A 21,490-nucleotide genomic window follows, 5' to 3' on the forward strand; every position below is an offset into this window, starting at 1 on the left:
AGCCCCAAACACTGTTCACTAAAATCCCAAACGCTGTTCGCTAAAACCCCAAACACTGTTCACTAAAAACCCAAACACTGTTTACTAAAACCCCAAACACTGTTCGTTAAAACCCCAAACGCTGTTCGTTAAAACCGCAAACACTGTTCACTAAAGCCCCAAACACTGTTCACTAAAATCCCAAACGCTGTTCACTAAAACCACAAACTCTGTTCACTAAATCCCCAAACGCTGTTCACTAAATCCCCAAACACTGTTTACTAAAACCCCAAATGCTGTTCACTAAAACCCAAACAGTGTTCACTAAAACCCCAAACGCTGTTCACTAAAACCCCTACCTCTGTTCACTAAAACCCCAAACACTGTTTACTAAAACCCCAAACACTGTTCGATAAAACCCCAAACGCTGTTCACTAAAACCCGAAATGCTGTAAACTAAAACCCAAAACACTGTTCGATAAAACCGCTAACAATGTTCACTAAAACACCAAACACTGTTCACGAAAACACCAAACGGTGTTCACTAAAACCCCAAACACTCTTCACTACAACCCCAAACACTCTTCACTACAACCGCAAACACTCTTCACTAAAGCCGCAAACACTGTTCACTAAAGCCGCAAACACTGTTCACGAAAACCCCAAACTCTGATCACTAAAACCCCAAACAGTGTTCACTCAAACCCAAACACTGTTCACTAAACCCCAAACACTGTTCACTAAACTTCAAACACTGTTTACTAAAACCCCAAACACTGTTCGATTAAAAACCCAAATGCTGTTCACTAAAACCCCAATCGCTGTTCATTAAAACCCCAAACGGTGTTCACTAAAACCCCAAACGCTGTTCACTGAAATCCCGAACACTGTTCGATAAAACCACAAACGCTGTTCGATAAAACCCCAAACGCTGTTCACTAAAACCACAAATTCTGTTCACGAAAACCCCAAACACTGTTCGAGAAAACCCCAAACTCTGTTCACTAAAACCCCAAACGCTGTTCACTAAAACCCCAATCACTGTTCGATAAAACCCCAAACGCTGTTCACTAAAACACCAAACGCTGTTCACTAAAACCCGAAACGGTCTTCACTAAAACCCCAAACACTCTTCACTACAACCCCAAACATTCTTCACTACAACCCCAAACACTTTTCACTAACACCCCAAATGCTGTTAACTAAAACATCAAATGCTGTTCACTAAAACCCCAAAGCTGTTCACTAAAACCCCAAACACTGTTCACTAAAACCCCAAACGCTGTTCACTAAAACCCCCAAACGTTGTTCACTAAAAGCCCAAACACTGTTCGATAAAGCCCCAAACACTGTTCACTAAAACCCCAAACACTTTTCACTAAAATCCCAAACACTGTAAACTAAAACCCCAAACTCTGTTCGATAAAACCGCTAACACTGTTCACAAAAACCACAAACGCTGTTCACTAAAACCCCAAACACTGTTCACTAAACCCCAAACACTGTTCACTAAAACCCCAAACACTCTTCACGACAACCCCAAACACTGTTCACGAAAACCCCAAACACTGTTCGCGAAAACCCCAAACACTGTTCGATAAACCGTAAACACTGTTCACTAAAACCCCAAACGCTGTTCACTAAATCCCCAAACACTGTTCACGAAAACCCCAAACACTGTTCACTAAAACCTCAAACGCTGTTCACTAAAACACCAAACTCTGTTCACTAAAACCCCAAACACTGTTCACTCAAATACCAAACTATGTTCACTAAAACCCCAAACACCGTTCGATAAAACCCCAAACACTGTTCACTAAAACCCCAAACGCTGTTCACTAAAACCCCAAACGCTGTTCGATAAAACCCCAAACACTATTCACTAATACCCCAAACACTGTTCGATAGAACAAAATAATCTTCCGTTATTTATCCTACATTGTCTCTCAGTTCCCCAATGCCTTCTATTTACAATTCTGGTACCTTTTCCAACCCTACAATCCCTTCTTCCCCCTATTTCTGGTGCCTCCTCCAGCCCTGCAACTATTTGTGCAAAACAGTAAATCAAGTGCCCCTTTATGGGGGCACTAGAACCGACAAATTACCCAATAAAACGTTTTAAACAATAAACGGTCAAATTAAAATTTGGTTGCCAGGCATGATGATGCATTCCAGTCCCTCCAGCACCCACCCTATCGCGGAAGGCCGCGAGCATCTCCAGCCCTACAACCCCCCCTCCTCCTTATCTCTGGTACCTCCTCCAGCCCTGCAACCACTGCCTCCCCCCTCCCCCTCCCTTCATGTGGAGATGGTGCACTCGTGGTGGGCATTGGGCAGTAGCGTAGGCCTATCATGAGGAGAGAGTGTGGGAAAGACTCGGTGGTGCTTGTGTCTGAGACAAGAGGTGTGTGTGGTCCATGAGCAGAAAGAAGACCTGCACATGCCAATCTGCACTTGATATAAAAATGATTCCCACCCAGCATTCATTAATTATGAAACAGCAGTTCAGAACCGTCAGTTATCTTGAGATGATTGGAAGCTTTTTGTCAGAAAATAAGTCTACTTTTGAAATGTTTTGATTTTTTGGGATGTGTGTGTCACTGGCCAGGCCTCAATGATCAGATCAGCCATGATTTTATTGAATGGCGGAGCAGGCTTGAGGGGCTGAATGGCCTACTCCTGCTCCTAATTCTTATGTTCTTATTGCCCATCTTGAGCTGCCTTTTTTAAATTGGGTGCCCGAGCTGGACAACTTTTTTTGCGATGCAGACATGTGACACTTAGTGTGATGTTATTGGACATGCACTCGATGCTAAATTTAATTATATACATGTTTTGTACTGTATAAATTAGTGAACATCCATTACATCACACAATGTAACGTGTCAGGACTCCAATGGGGGAAAATTGGCTCAAATATATAGCAATGAAACCAGTTCCATTTACTGGAGACTTGAGAAAACTTTATCGAGCACAGTGTTTGGTACAGCAGTCACGGTTAGGGGTGCAGGTTCCTATCCCTAAAAGACACGAATCAACCAGTTCAATTTTTATGGCAATTCAACAACTTTCATGATTCATTTCCTGGTGCCAGCCACAGATCAGCAGACTTCGCAATTTGCCATGGTGGATTTAGACCAAAAGCCCCTGGGTTGCTGGGTCATTACAAAAGTCACTCTACCTGATACCTAATAAATTACACAAGGTGGTCCTATTAAAGACGTGTGTTAACTATATTTCAGTGTTGGGTGGGGGTATGAGTGGCGTTTGATTTTGGACGGACATTCTGCACTCCTGCCAACCCACACAGTTCCAATGTGTGACCACGAAATTGCTGATAGTTCACTGCTCTGTGACTCTTGCACAAAGCAGGGGTCCTGTTGCAAATAATTGGTGATTTTTAAAAGAAATGCAGTTTGGGGACCATTAAATTGTAAAGCCTGTTGCCATAATGGTGGGAGTCTCATCCTCAGTGGAGCAGAACCCAAAACCAGGGCCCAACTTACCCTGTTTCTTCAGACCTGTACAGGCAATAAACGGCTTGGGATCACTCCTGGATCCGGGTATTGAGGAATTAAATATTTTAAATGAAGAGACTTCAGCCTATTTCTGCAGGTAATGAGTGTTTATACTTAAAGACTCAAGTCCAGGCCCCTGCAGAGTTCAACATATAACGTATCTTCAAACAATATTGTTTTATTCTAATATTTATTTCCAACATTAAATTCTGCTCAATCTTTTAGCAGTTTTTTTGAACGTTATTTCAAAACATTTTACAGGTTCTAACGATTCTCCACTTATCTACAAAACCTAAGGATCCGACCTCTAATGTGCCGTGATATGCGCTCCAGCATAAATGTCAGCACTTTAGGGGTTTGCAAATTATGTACTTGTGCTTGCCTTTTTGCTAATTCTGGAAACACTGTTTGCCCTGTTTCTGCAGGTGAATACACCAGTGAGCAGAAATCCAATTCCAGCAAATTAATCATGCCGTTTCCTTTTGTTAAATCACACAAAACTCCTGTCGAAATTGTGAGAAATCTAAAGGAGAACATGGCCATATTAGAAAAACGAGATCCTTCAGAGTATAGAAAAGCTGAAAAGGTATGAAGCAAGATTGAAGCAAGTGTAATGTTCGGAAGTTATTCCATTTTGTTTTAGAGTTTCCACTCATTCCATCTGCTCTTCTGTCTCTTTCATTTATCTTTCTTTGGATAGAATAACATGTTCCAGTCACACATGGTCTGCTGTAATATACAAGTATAAATTTTTTTCTACAGAGAATGCTGGAAATCTCAGCGGGTCAGGCAGCATCTGTGCAGAGAGAGAAACAGAGTTAACTTTTCAGGTCGAAGATCCTTTGTCAGAACTGGCAGTAGTTCGAAAGCGGGAGGGGAGGAAAGAACAAAAGGGAAGGTCTGTGATAGGGTGAAAGGCAGGAGAGATTTGAGAGACAAAGGGGATTTTGGGCCGAATTGAGATGGTAATAGCACAGGTTCAGAAACTAAAGGTGAGTCTAGATAGGGTGTGAACGACAGACTGATTACCAGCTGCCACAGAAACAGCGATTTACTTGTACTACTTTCAATTCAGTATACTGTATTCGCTGCTCACGATGTGGTCTCCTCTACATTGGGGAGACCAAGTGTAAATTGGGTGACCACTTTGCGGAACATCTCCGTTCAGTCTGTAAGTGTGACCCTGAGCTTCCGGTCGCCTGTCACCCTCCACTCCCACTCTGACCTCTCCGTCCTCGGCCTCCTCCACTGTTCCATTGAAGCTCAACGCAAGCTCGAGGAACAGCATCTCATCTTTCGTTTAGGCACTTTACAACCTTCCGGACTCGACATCGAGTTCAACAATTTCAGAGCATAACCTCTGCTCACATTTTGTTCCCTTTCCTTTGCTTTCTTTTTTAACAAAAACTCCCCCCTCCCCTTTATTTTTAGTATGTTCCGCTCTCTTTTCAGTGGCCCCAGCACTTCCTTAAGAATCTCTTACATTTCGAACTATTGCCAGTTCTGCCGAAGGGACTTCGACCTGAAACGTTAACTCTGTTTCTCTCTCCACAGATGCTGCCTGACCCGCTGAGATTTCCAGCATTCTCTGTTTTTATTTCAGATTCCAGCATCCGCAGTGTTTTGCTTTGGCATATATTTTTTTCTCTTCCCCACACCAGGTGCCTCTCTGAGTTAAGTTATTAATGGTGTTAATTTGTGCTGAATGATGGGCTGTGGGTCCACTTCCCATGGAAACTGGACTAACAAACTCATTTCATATCGAGCTCTTCAGCATGTGGTAGAGGGAGGGAACTTTCAGCCCATCATTCTGTCCTATATTCACACCCGATGGGAACGTGTGGCACGTATATAACAAACCACTAAGCCACACAATTTATTTCTCTTTTCTTTACACTCACGGGTAGTTTGGATCTGAAGCATGTCTGTATGTTTAGCACTATTTAACCTGGTCTGCTCCTTTAAGGCCACTGCTGTTGGATTTCCTGCGGGCAAAAGGTCTAAATAGGTATATGCTGAGGTCAACTAGAGGTGAATTGCTGAGGAAAGTTTGTGTAGGTGGGCAGGGGCTTGTCGATCCCACCGCCTGCTACTGGGGGGCAGCAGGTTATCAAAACCTGACCCTGCTGTAGACTCAGTGATAGAGATTGGTTGCTATGATCAGTCAACAATGCCATTATCGTTGTATCATGGGACTACCAAGAAGCTTATGATAAATGCCAGTAGAGAACCAAGCTGAATACAGAAAGTACAGAAAACTGAAAAAAGGAATAAGAGTGCGTGTATGAGAATAGATTGGCAGATAACATAAAAGGGAATCCACAAACCCTTCAAACATATAAATAGCAATGATTCTATTCTAGAATGATTATATGATTCTAAAGGGGTAGTAAAAGAAAGGATGGGGCCGATTCTGGACCAGATAGGAGACCTTGCAGAGACAGAGAGCATGGCTGAGCTACTAAATGAGTACTTTGCATCTGCCTTCACTAAAGCAGAGGATGCTGCCAATGCTGCGGTAAAGGAGGAGGTGGAATGAATAAAAGTAGATAAAAAGGTGGTACAGGTACAGCATCTCAAGTCCGGTAATCTTGAGACTGCTGGTTTTTGGATTTTTCCGGATTTCAGACAAGAAAATCTATGGGCCGAAATTCCCATGAAGTGCGCACGAACCCAGAGAGGCCTCACAAAAGACTGTTTTCGGGACGCAATGCGCATGCGCCGAAAACCAACTTTTCCGATCTGTCAAGAATTATCCGAAGAGGATCCTCCGCATTTACGAAGCCGATAACTAGTCCGGCCCGCTGGTTTCTAGACAATAATTCCGGATTTCGGACTACTGAACATCAAATGGGATTTTCTCAAAAATGTCCGGTTTTCGGACAGCCGGATTTGAGACGTTGTACCTGTGCGGAAAAGCTTGGCAGCGCTCAAAGTAGAAAAGTCACCCAATCCAGATGGGATACATTCAAGGTGACAGGGTAAGGGTGAAAATTGTGGAGGTTCTGGCCACAATCTTCCTTAGATACGGGGTTGGTGCCAGAGGACTGGCAGGTTGCAAATGTTACACCCCTGTTCAAAAAAAAGAGAGAGAGATAAACCCAGCAACTACAGGCCAGTCCGCCTAATGTCCATGGTGGGGGAGCTTTTTGAGACATTAATTAGCACTTGGAAAAATATGGGTTAATAAATGAAAGTCAGCATGGATTTGTTAAAGGCAAATCGTGTTTAACAACTTGATTGAGTTCTTTGATGAGGTAATAGAGAGTGTTGATGAGGGTAGTGTGGTTGATGTTGTGTATATGGATTTTCAAAAGGTGTTTGATAAAGTACCACATAACAGACTTGTTTGCAAAATTAAAGCCCATGGGATTAAAGGGAGAGTGGCAGTGTGGATACAAAATCAGCTGAGGGAGAGAAAGCAGAGAGTAATAGCGAATGGTTGTTTATCAGGCCGGAGCGAAGTGTGCAATGCTGTTCCCCGGGAGTTGGTGTTGGGACTACTGCTACTTTTGATATATATTAATGACCTGGACCTGGGTAAACGGCACCATTTCAAAATTTGCAGAGGATACAAAACTTGGAAATGTAGTAAACAGTGAGGAGGATAGTAAATACATTGGAGATGGCAGGACAGGCGATGTGTTTCTGCTGTTACATGTGGGAGCTGGTTGACACCATTGAGGTCCATTACAACCACATCTGCAGCAAGTGTCTGCAGCTCGAGGAACTTCGGCTCAGGGTCGATGAGCTGGAGTCCGAGCTGCAGACACTAGGACACATCAGGGAGAGGGAGAGTTACCTGGACGCTGTGAACCAGGAGCTAGTCACACCAATTAGAGTAATTAATTCAAATTCGATCCATGGTCAGGGACAGGAGGGTGTAATTACGAGTGAGGAAGGTATGGGGACTCAGGATGGAGTGATGGAGGAGCCTCAGCCCTTGCTCTTGTCTAACAGGTTTGAGGATCTTGCTCCCTGTGTGGATGAGAGCAGGGACTGCAGGGAGGATGAGCAAACTGACCACAGCACCGTGGTACAGGGGGCCATTCAAATGGGGGGAGTAAAAAGAAATGTAGTAAAGGTAGGGGACAGTATAGTTAGGGGGATAGATACAGTTTTCTGCAGCTGAGAGCATGAATCCCGAAGGCTGTGTTGCCTGCCCGGTGCCAGGGCTAAGGACATCTCAGGGCTGCAGAGGAACTTGGAGAGGGAGGGGGAAGATCCAGTTGTTGTGGTCCACGTGGGTATCAACGACATAAGTAGGACAAAGAAAGAGGTTCTGCTAAGGGAGAATGAGCAGCTAGGGGCCAAATTAAAAAGCAGAACCACAAAGGTAATAATCTCTGGATTATTACCTGAGCCACGAGCAAATTTGCATAGGGTAAATAAGATCAGAGAGTTAAACACGTGGCTCAAAGACTGGTGTGGGAGAAATGGGTTTCAGTTCGTGGGGCACAGGCACCAGTACTGGGGTAAGAGGGAGCTGTTCCGTTGGGACGGGCTCCACTTAGACCGTGCTGGGACTAGGGTCCTGGCGAATCGAATAACTCGGGCTGTAGAGAGGGCTTGAAACTAATTAGTGGGGGTGGGGGAGGATTCGGGTGAGCGAAAATTTAAAAAGTCAAAGAATAAGGAGAAGGCAATAGAGCAGGGTAGCACAGGGAAATGAAAGCCAGAGCGTGACAGGAGGGATAGAATGTATAAACATAAAAGTGAATCAGAAAGTGAGGGCAAAGCAAAGCAGGAAAAAATGGTATAAAAACAAATTTAAAAGCTCTTTATCTGAATGCACGTAGCATTTGTAACATAGAAAAACATAGAAACATAGAAAATAGGTGCAGGAGCAGGCCATTCAGCCCTTCTAGCCTGCACCGCCATTCAATGAGTTCATGGCTGAACATGAAACTTCAGTACCCCCTTCCTGCTTTCTCGCCATACCCTTTGATCCCCCGAGTAGTAAGGACTTCATCTAACTCCCTTTTGAATATATTTAGTGAATTGGCCTCAACTACTTTCTGTGGTAGAGAATTCCACAGGTTCACCACTCTCTGGGTGAAGAAGTTTCTCCTCATCTCGGTCCTAAATGGCTTACCTTTATCCTTAGACTGTGACCCCTGGTTCTGGACTTCCCCAACATTGAGAACATTCTTCCTGCATCCAACCTGTCCAAACCCGTCAGAATTTTAAACGTTTCTATGAGGTCCCCTCTCATTCTTCTGAACTCCAGTGAATACAAGCCCAGTTGATCCAGTCTTTCTTGATAGGTCAGTCCCACCATTCCGGGAATCAGTCTGGTGAATCTTCGCTGCACTCCCTCAATAGCAAGAATGTCCTTCCTCAAGTTTGGAGACCAAAACTGTACACAATACTCCAGGTGTGGCCTCACCAAGGCCCTGTACAACTGTAGCAACACCTCCCTGCCCCTGTACTCAAATCCCCTCGCTATGAAGGCCAACATGCCATTTGCTTTCTTAACCGCCTGCTGTACCTGCATGCCAACTTTCAGTGACTGATGTACCATGACACCCAGGTTTCGTTGCACCTCCCCTTTTCCTAATCTGTCACCATTCAGATAATCTGTCTCTCTGTTTTTACCACCAAAGTGGATAACCTCATTTATCCACATTATACTTCATCTGCCACGCATTTGCCCACTCACCTAACCTATCCAAGTCACTCTGCAACCTCATAGCATCCTCCTCGCAGCTCACACTGCCGCCCAACTTAGTGTCATCCGCAAATTTGGAGATACTACATTTAATCCCCTCGTCTAAATCATTAATGTACAATGTAAACAGCTGGGGCCCCAGCACAGAACCTTGCGGTACCCCACTAGTCACTGCCTGCCATTCTGAAAAGTACCCATTTACTCTTACTCTTTGCTTCCTGTCTGACAACCAGTTCTCAATCCACGTCAGCACACTACCCCCAATCCCATGTGCTTTAACTTTGCACATTAATCTCTTGTGTGGGACCTTGTCGAAAGCCTTCTGAAAGTCCAAATACACCACCATCCACTGGTTCTCCCTTGTCCACTCTACTGGAAACATCCTCAAAAAATTCCAGAAGATTTGTCAAGCATGATTTCCCCTTCATAAATCCATGCTGACTTGCCTATCATGTCACCTCTTTCCAAATGCGCTGCTATGACATCCTTAATAATTGATTCCATCATTTTACCCACTACTGAGGTCAGGCTGACCGGTCTATAATTCCCTGCTTTCTCTCTCCCTCCTTTTTTAAAAAGTGGGGTTACATTGGCTACCCTCCACTCGATAGGAACTGATCCAGAGTCAATGGAATGTTGGAAAATGACTGTCAATGCATCCGCTATTTCCAAGGCCACCTCCTTAAGTATTCTGGGATGCAGTCCATCAGGCCCTGGGGATTTATCGGCCTTCAATCCCATCAATTTCCCCAACACAATTTCCCGACTAATAAGGATTTCCCTCAGTTCCTCCTCCTTACTAGACCCTCTGACCACTTTTATATCCGGAAGGTTGTTTGTGTCCTCCTTAGTGAATACTGAACCAAAGTACTTGTTCAATTGGTCTGCCATTTCTTTGTTCCCCGTTATGACTTCCCCTGATTCTGACTGCGGGGAACAAAATAGATGAGTTGACGTCACAAATGGATACAAACGGATATGATCTGATAGCCATTACAGAGACATGGTTGCAAGGTGACCAGGACTGGGAACTAAATATTCAGGGGTATTTGACAATTTGGAAGGACAGACAGAAAGGAAAAGGAGGTGGGGTAGCTCTGTTATAAAGAATGAGATCAGTGCGTTAGTGAGAAATGATATTGGCTCAGAAGATCAGGATGTAGAATCAGTTTGGGTGGAGATAAGGAATAATAAGGGGGAAAAGTCATTGGTGGGCGTAGTCTATAGGCCCCCTAACAGTAGCTACACTGTTGGACAGAGTATAAATTAAGAAATAAATGAGGCTTGAAATAAAAGAACAGCAATAATCATGGACGATTTTAACCTTCATATTGATTGGACAAAGCAAGTTCCTAGAGTATACCGGGATAGTTTCGTTGAACAGTACGTTACGGAACCAACCATGGAGCAGGCTATTTTAGATCTGGTACTGTGTAATGAGACAGGATTAATAAATGATCTCGTAGTAAAGGGTCCTCTAGGAATGAGTGATCATAGTGTAGTTGAATTTCAAATTCAGTTAGAGGGTCCTAAGCTTAAATGAAGGAGACTACAAAGGTATGAAGGCAGAGTTGGCTAAAGTGGACTGGGAAAATAGATTAACGTATGGGACGGTTGATGAGCAGTGGCAGACATTTAAGGAGATATTTCATAACTCGCAAAAAAATATATCCCTATGAGAAGGAAAAACTGTAAGAGAAGGGATAACCATCCGTGGCTAATTAAGGAAATAAGGCATGGTATCAAATTGAAAACAAGGGCATAAATGTGGCCAAGACTAGTGGGAGGCCAAAGGATTGGGAAACTTTTAAAAGCCAGCAAAGAACGACTAAAAAAATGATAAAGAGGGAAGATAGATTATGAAAGTATTCTCACACGAAATATAAAAACAGATGGTAAGAGTTTCTATAGGAAAAGTAAATGTTGGTCCCCTGGAGGATGAGACTGGGGAATTAATAATGGAGAACAGGGAAATGACAGAGACGTTAAACAAATATTTTGTATTGGTCTTTACGGTAGAAGACACTAAAAACATCCCAATAGTGGATAATTAAGGGGCTATAAGGAGGGAGGAACTTAATCAAATCGCTATCACTACTGAAGTTGTACTCGGTAAAATAATGAGACTAAAGGCGGACAAGTCCTCTGGACCTGATGGCTTACGTCCTAGGGTCTTAAGAGAACTGGCTGTAGAGATAGTGGATGCATTGGTTGTAGACAAAAAGCAAGAAACTATAGACCAGTTAGCCTAACATCTGTCGTTGGGAAAATGCTGGAGTCCATTATTAAGGAAACAGTGGCGGGACATTTGGAAAAGCATGATTCAATCAAGCAGAGTCAGCATTGTTTTATAAGAACATGGAGCAGGCCACACGGCCCCTCGAGCCTGCTCTGTCACCCAATAAGATCATGGCCAATCTGATCATGGACTCGGCTCCATTTCCCTGACCGCTTCCCATAACTCTTTATTCCTTTATGAAAGGGAAATCATTTTTGATAAATTTGCTGGAGTTCTTTGAGGACATAACAAACAGGTTGGATAAAGGGGAACCAGTGGATGTATTTGGATTTCCAGAAGGCATTCGATAAGGTGCCACATAAGAGGTTACTGAACAAGATAAAAGTTCACTGGGTTGGGGGTAATATATTAGCATGGATAGAGGATTGGCTAACAGAAAACATAAATGGGTCATTTTCCGGTTGGCAAACAGTGACTAGTGGGGTGCCGCAGGGATCGGTGCTGGGGCCTCACCTATTTACAATCTATATTAATGACTTGGCTGAAGGGACCGAGTGTAATGTAGCCAAGTTTGCTGATGATACAAAGGTGGGTGGGAAAGCAAATTGTGAGGAGGACACAAAAAATCTGTAAAGGGATATAGACAGGCTAAGTAAGTGGGCAAAAAATTGGCAGATGGAGTATAGTGTGGGAAAATGTGAGGTTATCCATTTTGGTAGAAATAATAGAAAAGCAAATTATAATTTAAATGGAGAAAAATTGCAAAGTGCTGCAGGAGAGAGAGATCTGGGGGTCCTTGTGCATGAAACACAAAAAGTTAGTATGCAGGTAAAGCAAGTAATCAGGAAGGCAAATGGAAAGTTGGTCTTTATTGCAAGGGGGATGGAGTATAAAAGCAGAGAAGTCCTGCTACAACTGTACAGGGTATTGGTGAGGCCACACCTGGAGTACTGCGTACAGTTTTTGTCATGCATGTAACCTCTATGTTACACCACTGCAATACCCTATGTACTTAAGCAATGCACACCTTGACCACAGGGAGTGAACTTGTGGGAGACACTCCTTACCTGGTCATCCAGGTATATAAAGGGAGGTCCCACGCAGGATCATCACTTCTTAATCCTGGGAATAAAGATTCAGGTCATGGAGTGACCTTGTCTATAGAATGTGCCTCGTGTGGGTTTTGGGCCATTGAGTAAGGACTTTACATTGGCGACGAGAAACGGGAATCAACGACCCACGAGAATGGCCACGGTAGCACAGAGGAACGGTACTGTGTTGGTGAGGACTGAACGATTTCGTTGAGAGGCTCCAGCAAAGCTTTGTCACAAAAGAATGGCTGGGAGATGCAGCAGCCGACAAGCGAAGGGCACATCTGCTGACCAGCTGCGGACCTAAGACTTACGCGCTCATGAAGGACCTACTAGCACCCGAAAAGCCGGCGGACAAAACCTTTGAAGAGCTCAGCAAGCTAATCGGTGAGCACCTCAAACCGGAGAGCAGCATACACATGGCCCAACACAGATTCTATACCCACCGACGTAGTGAAGGACAGAGCATACCGGACTTCGTTGCGGACCTCCGGCGTTTGGCCAGCCTCTGTAAGCTCACAGACGCCTGCAGGGGGGAGATGTTAAGGGATTTCTTTATTGAGGGCATTGGTTATGCCAGGATTTTCCGAAAGTTAATTGAGACTAAGGACTTGACTTTGGAAGCGGCGGCGTTGATGATTCAGACTTTCATTGCGGGGGAGGAGGAAACCAAAATAATATACGCACGCAATTCTGCCTCCAACGCGGCGGGGGACCAGGGAGTCAATATCATAAATGCGACTCAGAGCCCCGCAGGCGGGGAAGGACAGTTCAACGCACCCCAGGCAGCAATAGACCCCGGAGCAGGTTTTCAACAGAGACTATGGCAGGCTGAACGGACAGTTACGCCATCACAGTGGACAATGCGGTCCAGGATGGGGCCATTGACACCCACTAACAGGGTACTCAAGGACAGTCAAAAGGACAATCAGCGAGGAATGCCGGGTCATAGCTCCTTTGTTGACAACAATGGGAATCTTAGCTCATGCTGGAGATGTGGGGACAAACACTATGCCAGGACTTGCAGGTTTCAACAATTCGTCTGCAGAAATTGCAACCTCAGTGGCCATTTAGCTCGAATGTGCAGGAAGTCTGTAACCAGCCTAATTTACGAGGCGGATGGACCAGAAGAGGGGACTGTGATGCAGGATGACTCTTGGGGCAAATCAATGGACGCTAAAGTTCAGTGGGTTCATGTGGTAATCAGTCACAGCTCATATACCAAAACGTCACCAATGATGATGAAGGTTTTATTAAACGGCATCCTTATACGCCTGGAGCTGGACACGGGGGCCAGCCAGTCACTCATGAGCGTTGAACAATTCGAAAAGCTATGCCACACAAAGCCAGTAGACCCAAACTAGAACGCGTTGAGTCACAACTACGGACGTATACCAAAGAAATCATTCCAGTACTAGGCAGTGCAATGTTGGCGGTCACACACAATGTATCAGTGAACCGGCTGCCGCTCTGGATTGTCCCGGGCAATGGTCCCGCACTGTTGGGAAGGAGCTGGTTAGCTGAGATGAACTGGAAATGGGGGGATGTGCACGCAATGTCATCTGTGGAGCGAAGTTCGTGCTCACAAGTCCTACAACAATTTGAGTCACTATTCCAACCTGGCGTCGGGACGTTCAAAGATACCAAAGATACGCATCACCCCGGACGCCAGACCAGTGTACCACAAAGCCAGAGCTGTGCCGTATGTAATGCGGGAGAAAATTGAGAGCGAATTGGACCGTTTGCTGAGAGAGGGCATCATCTCGCCTGTTGAATTCAGCGACTGGGCGAGCCCCATCGTTTCCGTCCTAAAAGCGGATGGTTCTGTCAGGATCTGTGGCGACTACAAGGCCACTATCAATCGGGTGTCCCTACAAGACCAATACCCGCTCCCGAGAGCGGAGGATCTTTTCACCACGCTGGCAGGCGGCAAGCTGTTTACCAAGTTGGATCTCACTTCAGCCTACAGGGCCCAAGAACTGGCCGACGAATCTAAAGTACTGACCACCATCACTATGCACAAGGGACTGTTCGCTTACAACAGGTGCCCGTTTGGTATTAGATCAGCGGCCACAATTTTTCAAAGAAACATGGAAAGCCTGTTTAAATCCATTCCTGGAACAATCGTATTTCAGGACGACATCCTCATCACGGGTCGTGACACTGAGGAACATCTCCACAACCTGGAGGAGGTGCTACGCTGACTGGACCGGGTAGATCTGCGACTCAAGAAGTCTAAATGTGTGTTTTTGGCTCCTGAGGTTGAGTTCCTGGGCAGGAGGGTTGCTGCAGATGGGATTCGGCCCACCGAATCCAAAACAGAGGCGATTTGACGAGCGCCCAGGCCCGGCAATACATCGGAGTTGCGTTCATTTCTGGGACCCTTGAACTATTTTGGGAACTTTTTGTCAAACTTAAGCACGTTGTTGGAGCTGCTTCACGTGCTCCTGCATAAGGGTTGTGATTGGTTTTGGGGGGACTGTCAAGAACGGGCTTTCAATTGGGCACGGAACCTACTTTGTTCAAATAAGTTATTGACCCTGTACGACCCCTGTAAGAAATTGGTTCTGACATGTGATGCATCGTCCTATGGGGTCGGGTGCGTGTTGCAGCAGAGTAATGCTGAGGGCCAATTACAACCTGTGGCTTATGCTTCCAGGTTGCTCTCTCAAGCAGAACGGGGATATGGGATGGTTGAGAAGGAGGCACTCGCGTGTGTCTATGCTGTAAAAAAAATGCATCAGTACCTTTTTGGCAGGAGGTTCGAATTAGAAACGGACCACAAGCCGTTAACATCCCTGTTGTCCGACAACAAGGCTGTCAATGCCAACGCGTCAGCTCGCATACAGCGATGGGCTCTCACGCTGGCTGCTTATGACTACTCCATCCAGCACCGGCCGGGCATCGAAAATTGCGCTGACGCGCTCAGCAGGCTTCCACTGGCCATCACCGAGGGGGCAGCGGAACAAAGTGCTGAGATGGTCATGGCCGTTGATGCCTTTGACAGCGCAGGCTCCCCCATCACAGCCCGCCAGATCAAAATCTGGACAAACAGAGATCCCCTCCTATCTCTGATTAAGAAATATGTCCTGGCTGGGGATTGGGCGCCCGCACACAGAGCATGCCCTGAGGAGGTCAGACCGTTTCACAAGCGGGTGGATGAGCTCTCCATCCAAGCTGACTGCCTACTATGGGGCAGCCGGGTAGTCATGCCCCAGAGAGGCAGGGAGGCATTCATCAGGGAACTCCACAGTAAGCATCCTGGCATCGTTCTGATGAAGGCCATTGCCCGGTCACATGTTTGGTGGCCGGGAATTGATTCAGACCTGGAACACTGTGTTCGCAGGTGCACGACGTGTGCTCAGCTGGGTAATGCCCCCAGGGAGGCCCCGCTCAGCCCGTGGCCCTGGCCCACCAGGCCATGGTCACGTATTCATGTAGACTACGCGGGCCCGTTCATGGGAAAAATGTTTCTCATTGTGGTAGATGCGTACTCGAAATGGATCGAGTGCATCATTTTGAATTCATGCACGACATCCACCACTGTGGAGAGTCTGCGTACGGTCTTTGCAACCCACGGCTTGCCGGACATCCTTGTTCGCAATAATGGCCCATGTTTCACGAGCTACGAATTCCGGGAGTTCATGTCGGGCAATGGCATCAACCATGTCAGGACAGCACCGTTCAAGCCGGCCTCCAATGGCCAGGCGGAACGTGCGGTCCAAATCATTAAACAAGGCATGCTCAGGATTCAAGGACCCTCCCTTCAATACTGCCTATCGCGCCTCCTGCTGGCCTATAGGTCCCGACCGCACTCGCTCACCGGGGTCCTGCCCACTGAGCTACTTATGAAACGAACACTCAAAACTCGGTTGTCCCTCATTCACCCAGTCCTGTCCGACATTGTTGTGGGCAAGCGCCAGTCCCAAAATGAGTACCATGACCGAAACTCAAGGGGGAGATGTATAGAAATAAATGACACCATATTTGTCCTCAATCACGGCGTGGGGCCCAAATGGTTTGAGGGTACTGTAATAGACAAAGAGGGGAACAGGGTCATCATGGTTAAACTTAACAATGGGCAGATATGCCGTAAGCATCTGAACCAAGTAAAAAAAAAGGTTCAGCATAGACACTGAGGAACCCGAGGAAGATCATGAGATGGTGCTCACACCACCACCAGTGAACGAGCAACAAGAACATTCAGCAGCATGCACAGTCCCGGCGGTCAGCCCGGACAGGCAGGAATCACCACAGGTGTCAGACACTCACGCCAAGGCTCAACAACCAGAGCCCCAACTGCGGCGCTCCACGAGGGAGCGTAGACCACCTGAAAGACTTAACCTATGATCCCAATAAGACTTTGGGGGGGAGGTGATGTCATATATGTAACCTCTATGTAACACCGCTGCAATACCGTATATACTTAAGCAATGCACACCTTGATCACAGGGGGAACTTGTGGGAGACACTCCTTACCTGGTCATCCAGGTATATAAAGGGAGGTCCCACGCAGGGTCATCACTTCTTGATCCTGTGAATAAAGGTTCAGGTCATAGTGCCTCAAGTGGGTTTTGTGCCATTGAGTAAGGAGTTTACAGTTTTGGTCTCCATATTTAAGGAAGGATATACTTGTATTGGAGGCTGTTCAGAGAAGGTTCACTAGGTTGATTCCGGAGATGAGGGGGTTGACTTATGAAGATAGGTTGAATAGGTTGGGCCTATACACATTGGAGTTCAAAAGAATGAGAGGTGATCTTATCGAAACATATAAGATAATGAGGGGGCTCGACAAGGTGGATGCAGAGAGGATATTTCCACTCATAGGAGAAACTAAAACTAAGGGACATAGTCTCAGAATAAGGGGCCGCTCATTTAAAACTGAGATGAGGAGGAATTTCTTCTCTGAGGGTTGTAAATCTATGGAATTCTCTGCCCCAGTGAGATGTGGAGGCTGGGTCATTGAATATATTTAAGGTGGAGATAGACAGATTTTTGAGCAATAAGGGAGTAAAGGGTTATGGGGAGCGGGCAGGGAAGTGGAGCTGAGTCCATGATCAGATCAGCCATGATCTTATTGAATGGCGGAGCAGGCTCGAGGGGCCAGATGGCCTAATCCTGCTCCTATTTCTTATGTTCTTATTGTTAACAGACTTCAGGAGGACACAGACAGACTGGTGAAATGGGCAGACACATGGCAGGTGAAATTTAATGCAGAGAAGTGTGAAATGATACATTTTGGTCGGAAGAATGAGGAGAGGCAATATAAACTAAATGGTATAATTTTAAATGGGGTGCAAGAACAGAGAGACCTGGGGTTGTACATACACAAATCTTTGAAGCTGTTAAAAAAGCACACAGGATCCTTGGTTTTATAAATAGAGGCATGGAGTACAAAAGCAAGGGAGTTATGCTAAACCTTTATTTATAATCACTGATTTAAGCCCCAGCTGGAGGATTATGTCCAATTCTGGGCAACACAGTTCAGGAAGAATCTCGGAGAGGGTGCAGTGAAGATTTACCAGAATGGTACCAGGGATGTGGGATTTGAGTTTTGAGTTATGTGGAGAGACTGGAGAAGCTGGGGTTGTTCTCCTTAGAGCAGAGAAGGTTCAGGGGAGATTTAATAGAGGTGTTCAAAATCATGAAAGGTTTTGATAGAGTAACCAGAAGACACAGATTTAAGGTGATTGGCAAAAGAACCAGAGGGGAGATGAGGAAAAAATAATTATGCAGCGAGATGTTATGATCGGGAACGCGCTGCCTGAAAGGGTGCTGGAAGCAGATTCAATCGTAACTTTCAAATGGGAATTAGATATATACTTTAAAGTGAAATATTCGCAGGATTATGGGGAAAGAGCAGGAGGGGAATGGGATTAATTGGATTGCTCTACCAAAGAGCCAGCACGGACAGGATGGGATGAATGGCCTCCTGTGCTGTAACATTCTATGTAAAACATTGTTTTACAGAAAGAGAATGAAAGCCATTCATTGACCTGGAATCTGAAACTGAGAAGCACTTGCAGCTGTCCTCAACTTGACCTCCACAGTTGACAGGTAGCTACAGCTGTCTGAATTTGCCTACTTAGGGCAGTTCCTTAAAGTGACAGGCTTGGTTAGCAACTAAATGTCACAACCATGCCCCAGACCCCGGACTACCTGTGAGTAACGTCATGGAAGAGTGAGAATTTTGATGTAACTTTGGGCCCAAGTTTCGGGCCGCGCCTAGAATGGCGCAGCCCCGACCTGGACGCCCGTTTTTCGCGTCACAAAGTGCGCCTAAAAAAAACTTACAGATTCTCTGGCTCCCTGCAGGTCATTTGCATCTCGGCGCGGCGCAGCACGAGCTGTGGAGGGCGGAGCTAGGTCCCTGCACTGAAAACAGTGCCGGGACCTCTGCACATGCGCGCTATAGTAGCTCCAGGTGCCCAAAACTGTGTGGGAGGGGCCCGAAGCACGCAGCCCCTAGCCCTGGCCGAATGGCCTCACTGGGGCTGCGTGCATAAAGCTGCCTCCCACGCCCAGCTCCTACTTCCTCCCGACCCGACTCGACTCCCGCTTCCCCCACCGCCCCGTCTCCCCGGACCGGACCCGACACCAACACCGACCCGACTCCCACTTCCCCCCCCCCCTCCCCAGCCCCCGGACGCGACCCGACCCGCGCTCCTCCCACCCGACCTGAGCTCCCTCTCCCTCCCTCCCCCTCCCCCCCGACCTGAACCGAACCGACCTCCCTCCCACCACCCCCCGACCCGACTCACGCTCCCGACCCCGCGCTCCCCCCGACCCGACCCGACCCACCTGTAAATCTGGTGCTGGGGATGGGCCCTGCCCGAAGTCTTGGGCCCGGCCCATTCAGCCTCCCTCCCCCTTCTCCTTCCCCCCCCTTCCTCTTACTTCCCCCCCTCTCCTTTATTCCCCTTTCTTCCCCCCTTCTCCTTTCTTCCCCCCCTTCCCCTTTCCCCCCCTTCTCCTTTCCCCCCCTTCTCCTTTCCCCCCTTCTTCTTTCTCCCCCCTTCTCCTTTCCCCCCCTTCTCCTTTCCCCCCCTTCTCCTTTCTCCCCCCATCTCCTTCCCTTCTCCTCCCCTTTCCCCTTCCCCTCCTTTCCCCTTCCCCTCCTTTCCCCTTCCCCTCCTTTCCCCTTCCCCTCCTTTCCCCTTCCCCTCCTTTCCCCTTCCCCTCCTTTCCCCTTCCCCTCCTTTCCCCCTTCCCCTCCTCTCCCCTTCCCCTCCTCCCCCCCTTCCCCTTCTCCTCCTCTCCCCTTCTCCCCCCTCCCCCTTCTCCCCCTCCCCCTTCTCCCCCATCCCTCCCCCCCTCTCTCCCTCTACCCCCCTCCTCTCGCTGTCAGAAACACAGACACTGACAGACAGAGAGTGAGAGACACAGATAGACAGAGAGATAGAGACGCTGACAGACACACTGGGGGGGTGGGGGGGGGCATCCCAGCACGCTGTTGGAGGGCTTCCGGTGCTGCAGTCGGTAAGTAGAAAATGTTTTATTTATTGATTTTTTTAAAAATTCTTTCTTATTAATTTTTTTTGATTGATTTATTGGTTGATTTATTGATGTTTTTATCATTTATTATTGATGATGGCTCTTTATTTGTAAAACTGAAGTGTTTAATGTTTGTAAACTTCCCTTTAAACACCCCCCCCCCACTATTCCCTACGCCTGATTTGTAACCTACGCCTGATTTTCTCAAGTGCAGACAAGGTTTTTTCCAGCATACAAAAATCTTCATCTACTCCATTCTAAGTTAGTTTGGAGTAAGTTTTCACTGCCGAAACTTTGAAAACAGGCGTAAGTGGCCGGACACGCCCCCTTTTGAAAAAAAAATTCTGTTCCAAAGTGAAACTGTTCTAACTGACTAGAACTGGAGCAAACTAAATGCCGAGAATTTGAATTTCTAAGATACTCCGTTCTACACCAGTTGCTCCAAAAAATCAGGAGCAACTGAGGCCGAAACTTGGGCCCTTTCATTCTAAATCCTGAAATTCTTACCTGTGTTAAGATGCTACTCTTGTCCCCCTGTGCAGGCTCAGTACACTGGATCTGGAGGCAATGGTGCACAAGATGTGAGCGATTCTACTGTTGTTCCTCCTCCTGGTCAGGGGCTTGGTGTCTATGGATGTTAGTTAATGGACTTCCAGAAGGCATTTGATAAGCTTTTCATTATTTATAAATGACTTGGATGAAGGAATAGAGAGCCCGTATAATCTAAGTTTGCTGACAACACTAAGTTAGATTGCTCAGTAAACTGTCCATGAGAGCAGAAATTTTGAAAGGGACATAGATCGATTCAGTGAGTGAGCAAAGCTGGTAGATGGCGTTCAATGTGGGAAAGTGCGAGGTCATCCACTTTGGACCCAAGAAAGATCGATCAGAGCATTTTCGAAATGGTGAGAAGCTCAGAACTGTGGTGGAGGAGAGAGATTTAGGGTCCAAGTACAGAAATCACTAAAAGCCAATGGATAGTGCAAACAATAATTGTAAAGGCTAATGAAATGGTGACACAAAGTGTAGTGGCAATCTGGAACTCTTCCCCCCGCCTCCCCGCTCCCCCGCCCCCAAAAAACTGTCAGGCTGAGGGTCAAATTGAAAGTGTCAAACCTGAGATTGCTAGGTTGTTGGGTGAGGGTATTAATGGTTACGGAACCAAGTGGGTAGATGGAGTTCTCTAGATCAGCCATGATCCCATTGAATAGCAGAGCAGGCTCGAAGGGCTGAATGGCCTCCTTCTGTTCCTGTACAATGTGCAAGTAGTCTATTTTGGAGCCAGCTTTGAGAAAAATCTTCAACTGGCAAATTTCTGTTGACTGAATTCCCCCATCCTACCAACACCCCCACGCACCCCTCCCACAAAATAAATGTGTGCACAGATACAAAGATTGTGTCCCTGTTTACTCCATTTTGTTGCTTGATAGATGTATTAAGTGAAGTTACTGGGATTGTTTATTTTGCCAGTACATGGCTGTGTGTAAACTAACTCAGC

General features: G+C 46.4%; 1 protein-coding gene across 5 annotated transcripts in view; it reads left to right on the forward strand.

Moving 5' to 3' along the window:
* LOC139265159 (calcium-binding protein 39-like) overlaps positions 1-21,490 on the forward strand; it is a 128,399-nt gene that overhangs the window by 87,870 nt on the left and 19,039 nt on the right. For 4 of the 5 annotated variants that reach the window (XM_070882073.1, XM_070882074.1, XM_070882077.1 and 1 more), the window contains one exon: positions 3,923-4,083. The exons of the other annotated variant lie outside the window; for it this stretch is intronic. In XM_070882073.1, the coding sequence (XP_070738174.1) occupies positions 3,967-4,083 (117 nt within the window). In that variant the 5' untranslated portion in view covers positions 3,923-3,966. The remainder of the gene's footprint in view (positions 1-3,922; positions 4,084-21,490) is intronic. 5 annotated transcript variants of the gene reach the window in all.

Source organism: Pristiophorus japonicus, chromosome 6, assembly GCF_044704955.1.
Source record: "Pristiophorus japonicus isolate sPriJap1 chromosome 6, sPriJap1.hap1, whole genome shotgun sequence".
In the NCBI taxonomy this organism is placed as follows: Eukaryota; Metazoa; Chordata; class Chondrichthyes; family Pristiophoridae; genus Pristiophorus; species Pristiophorus japonicus.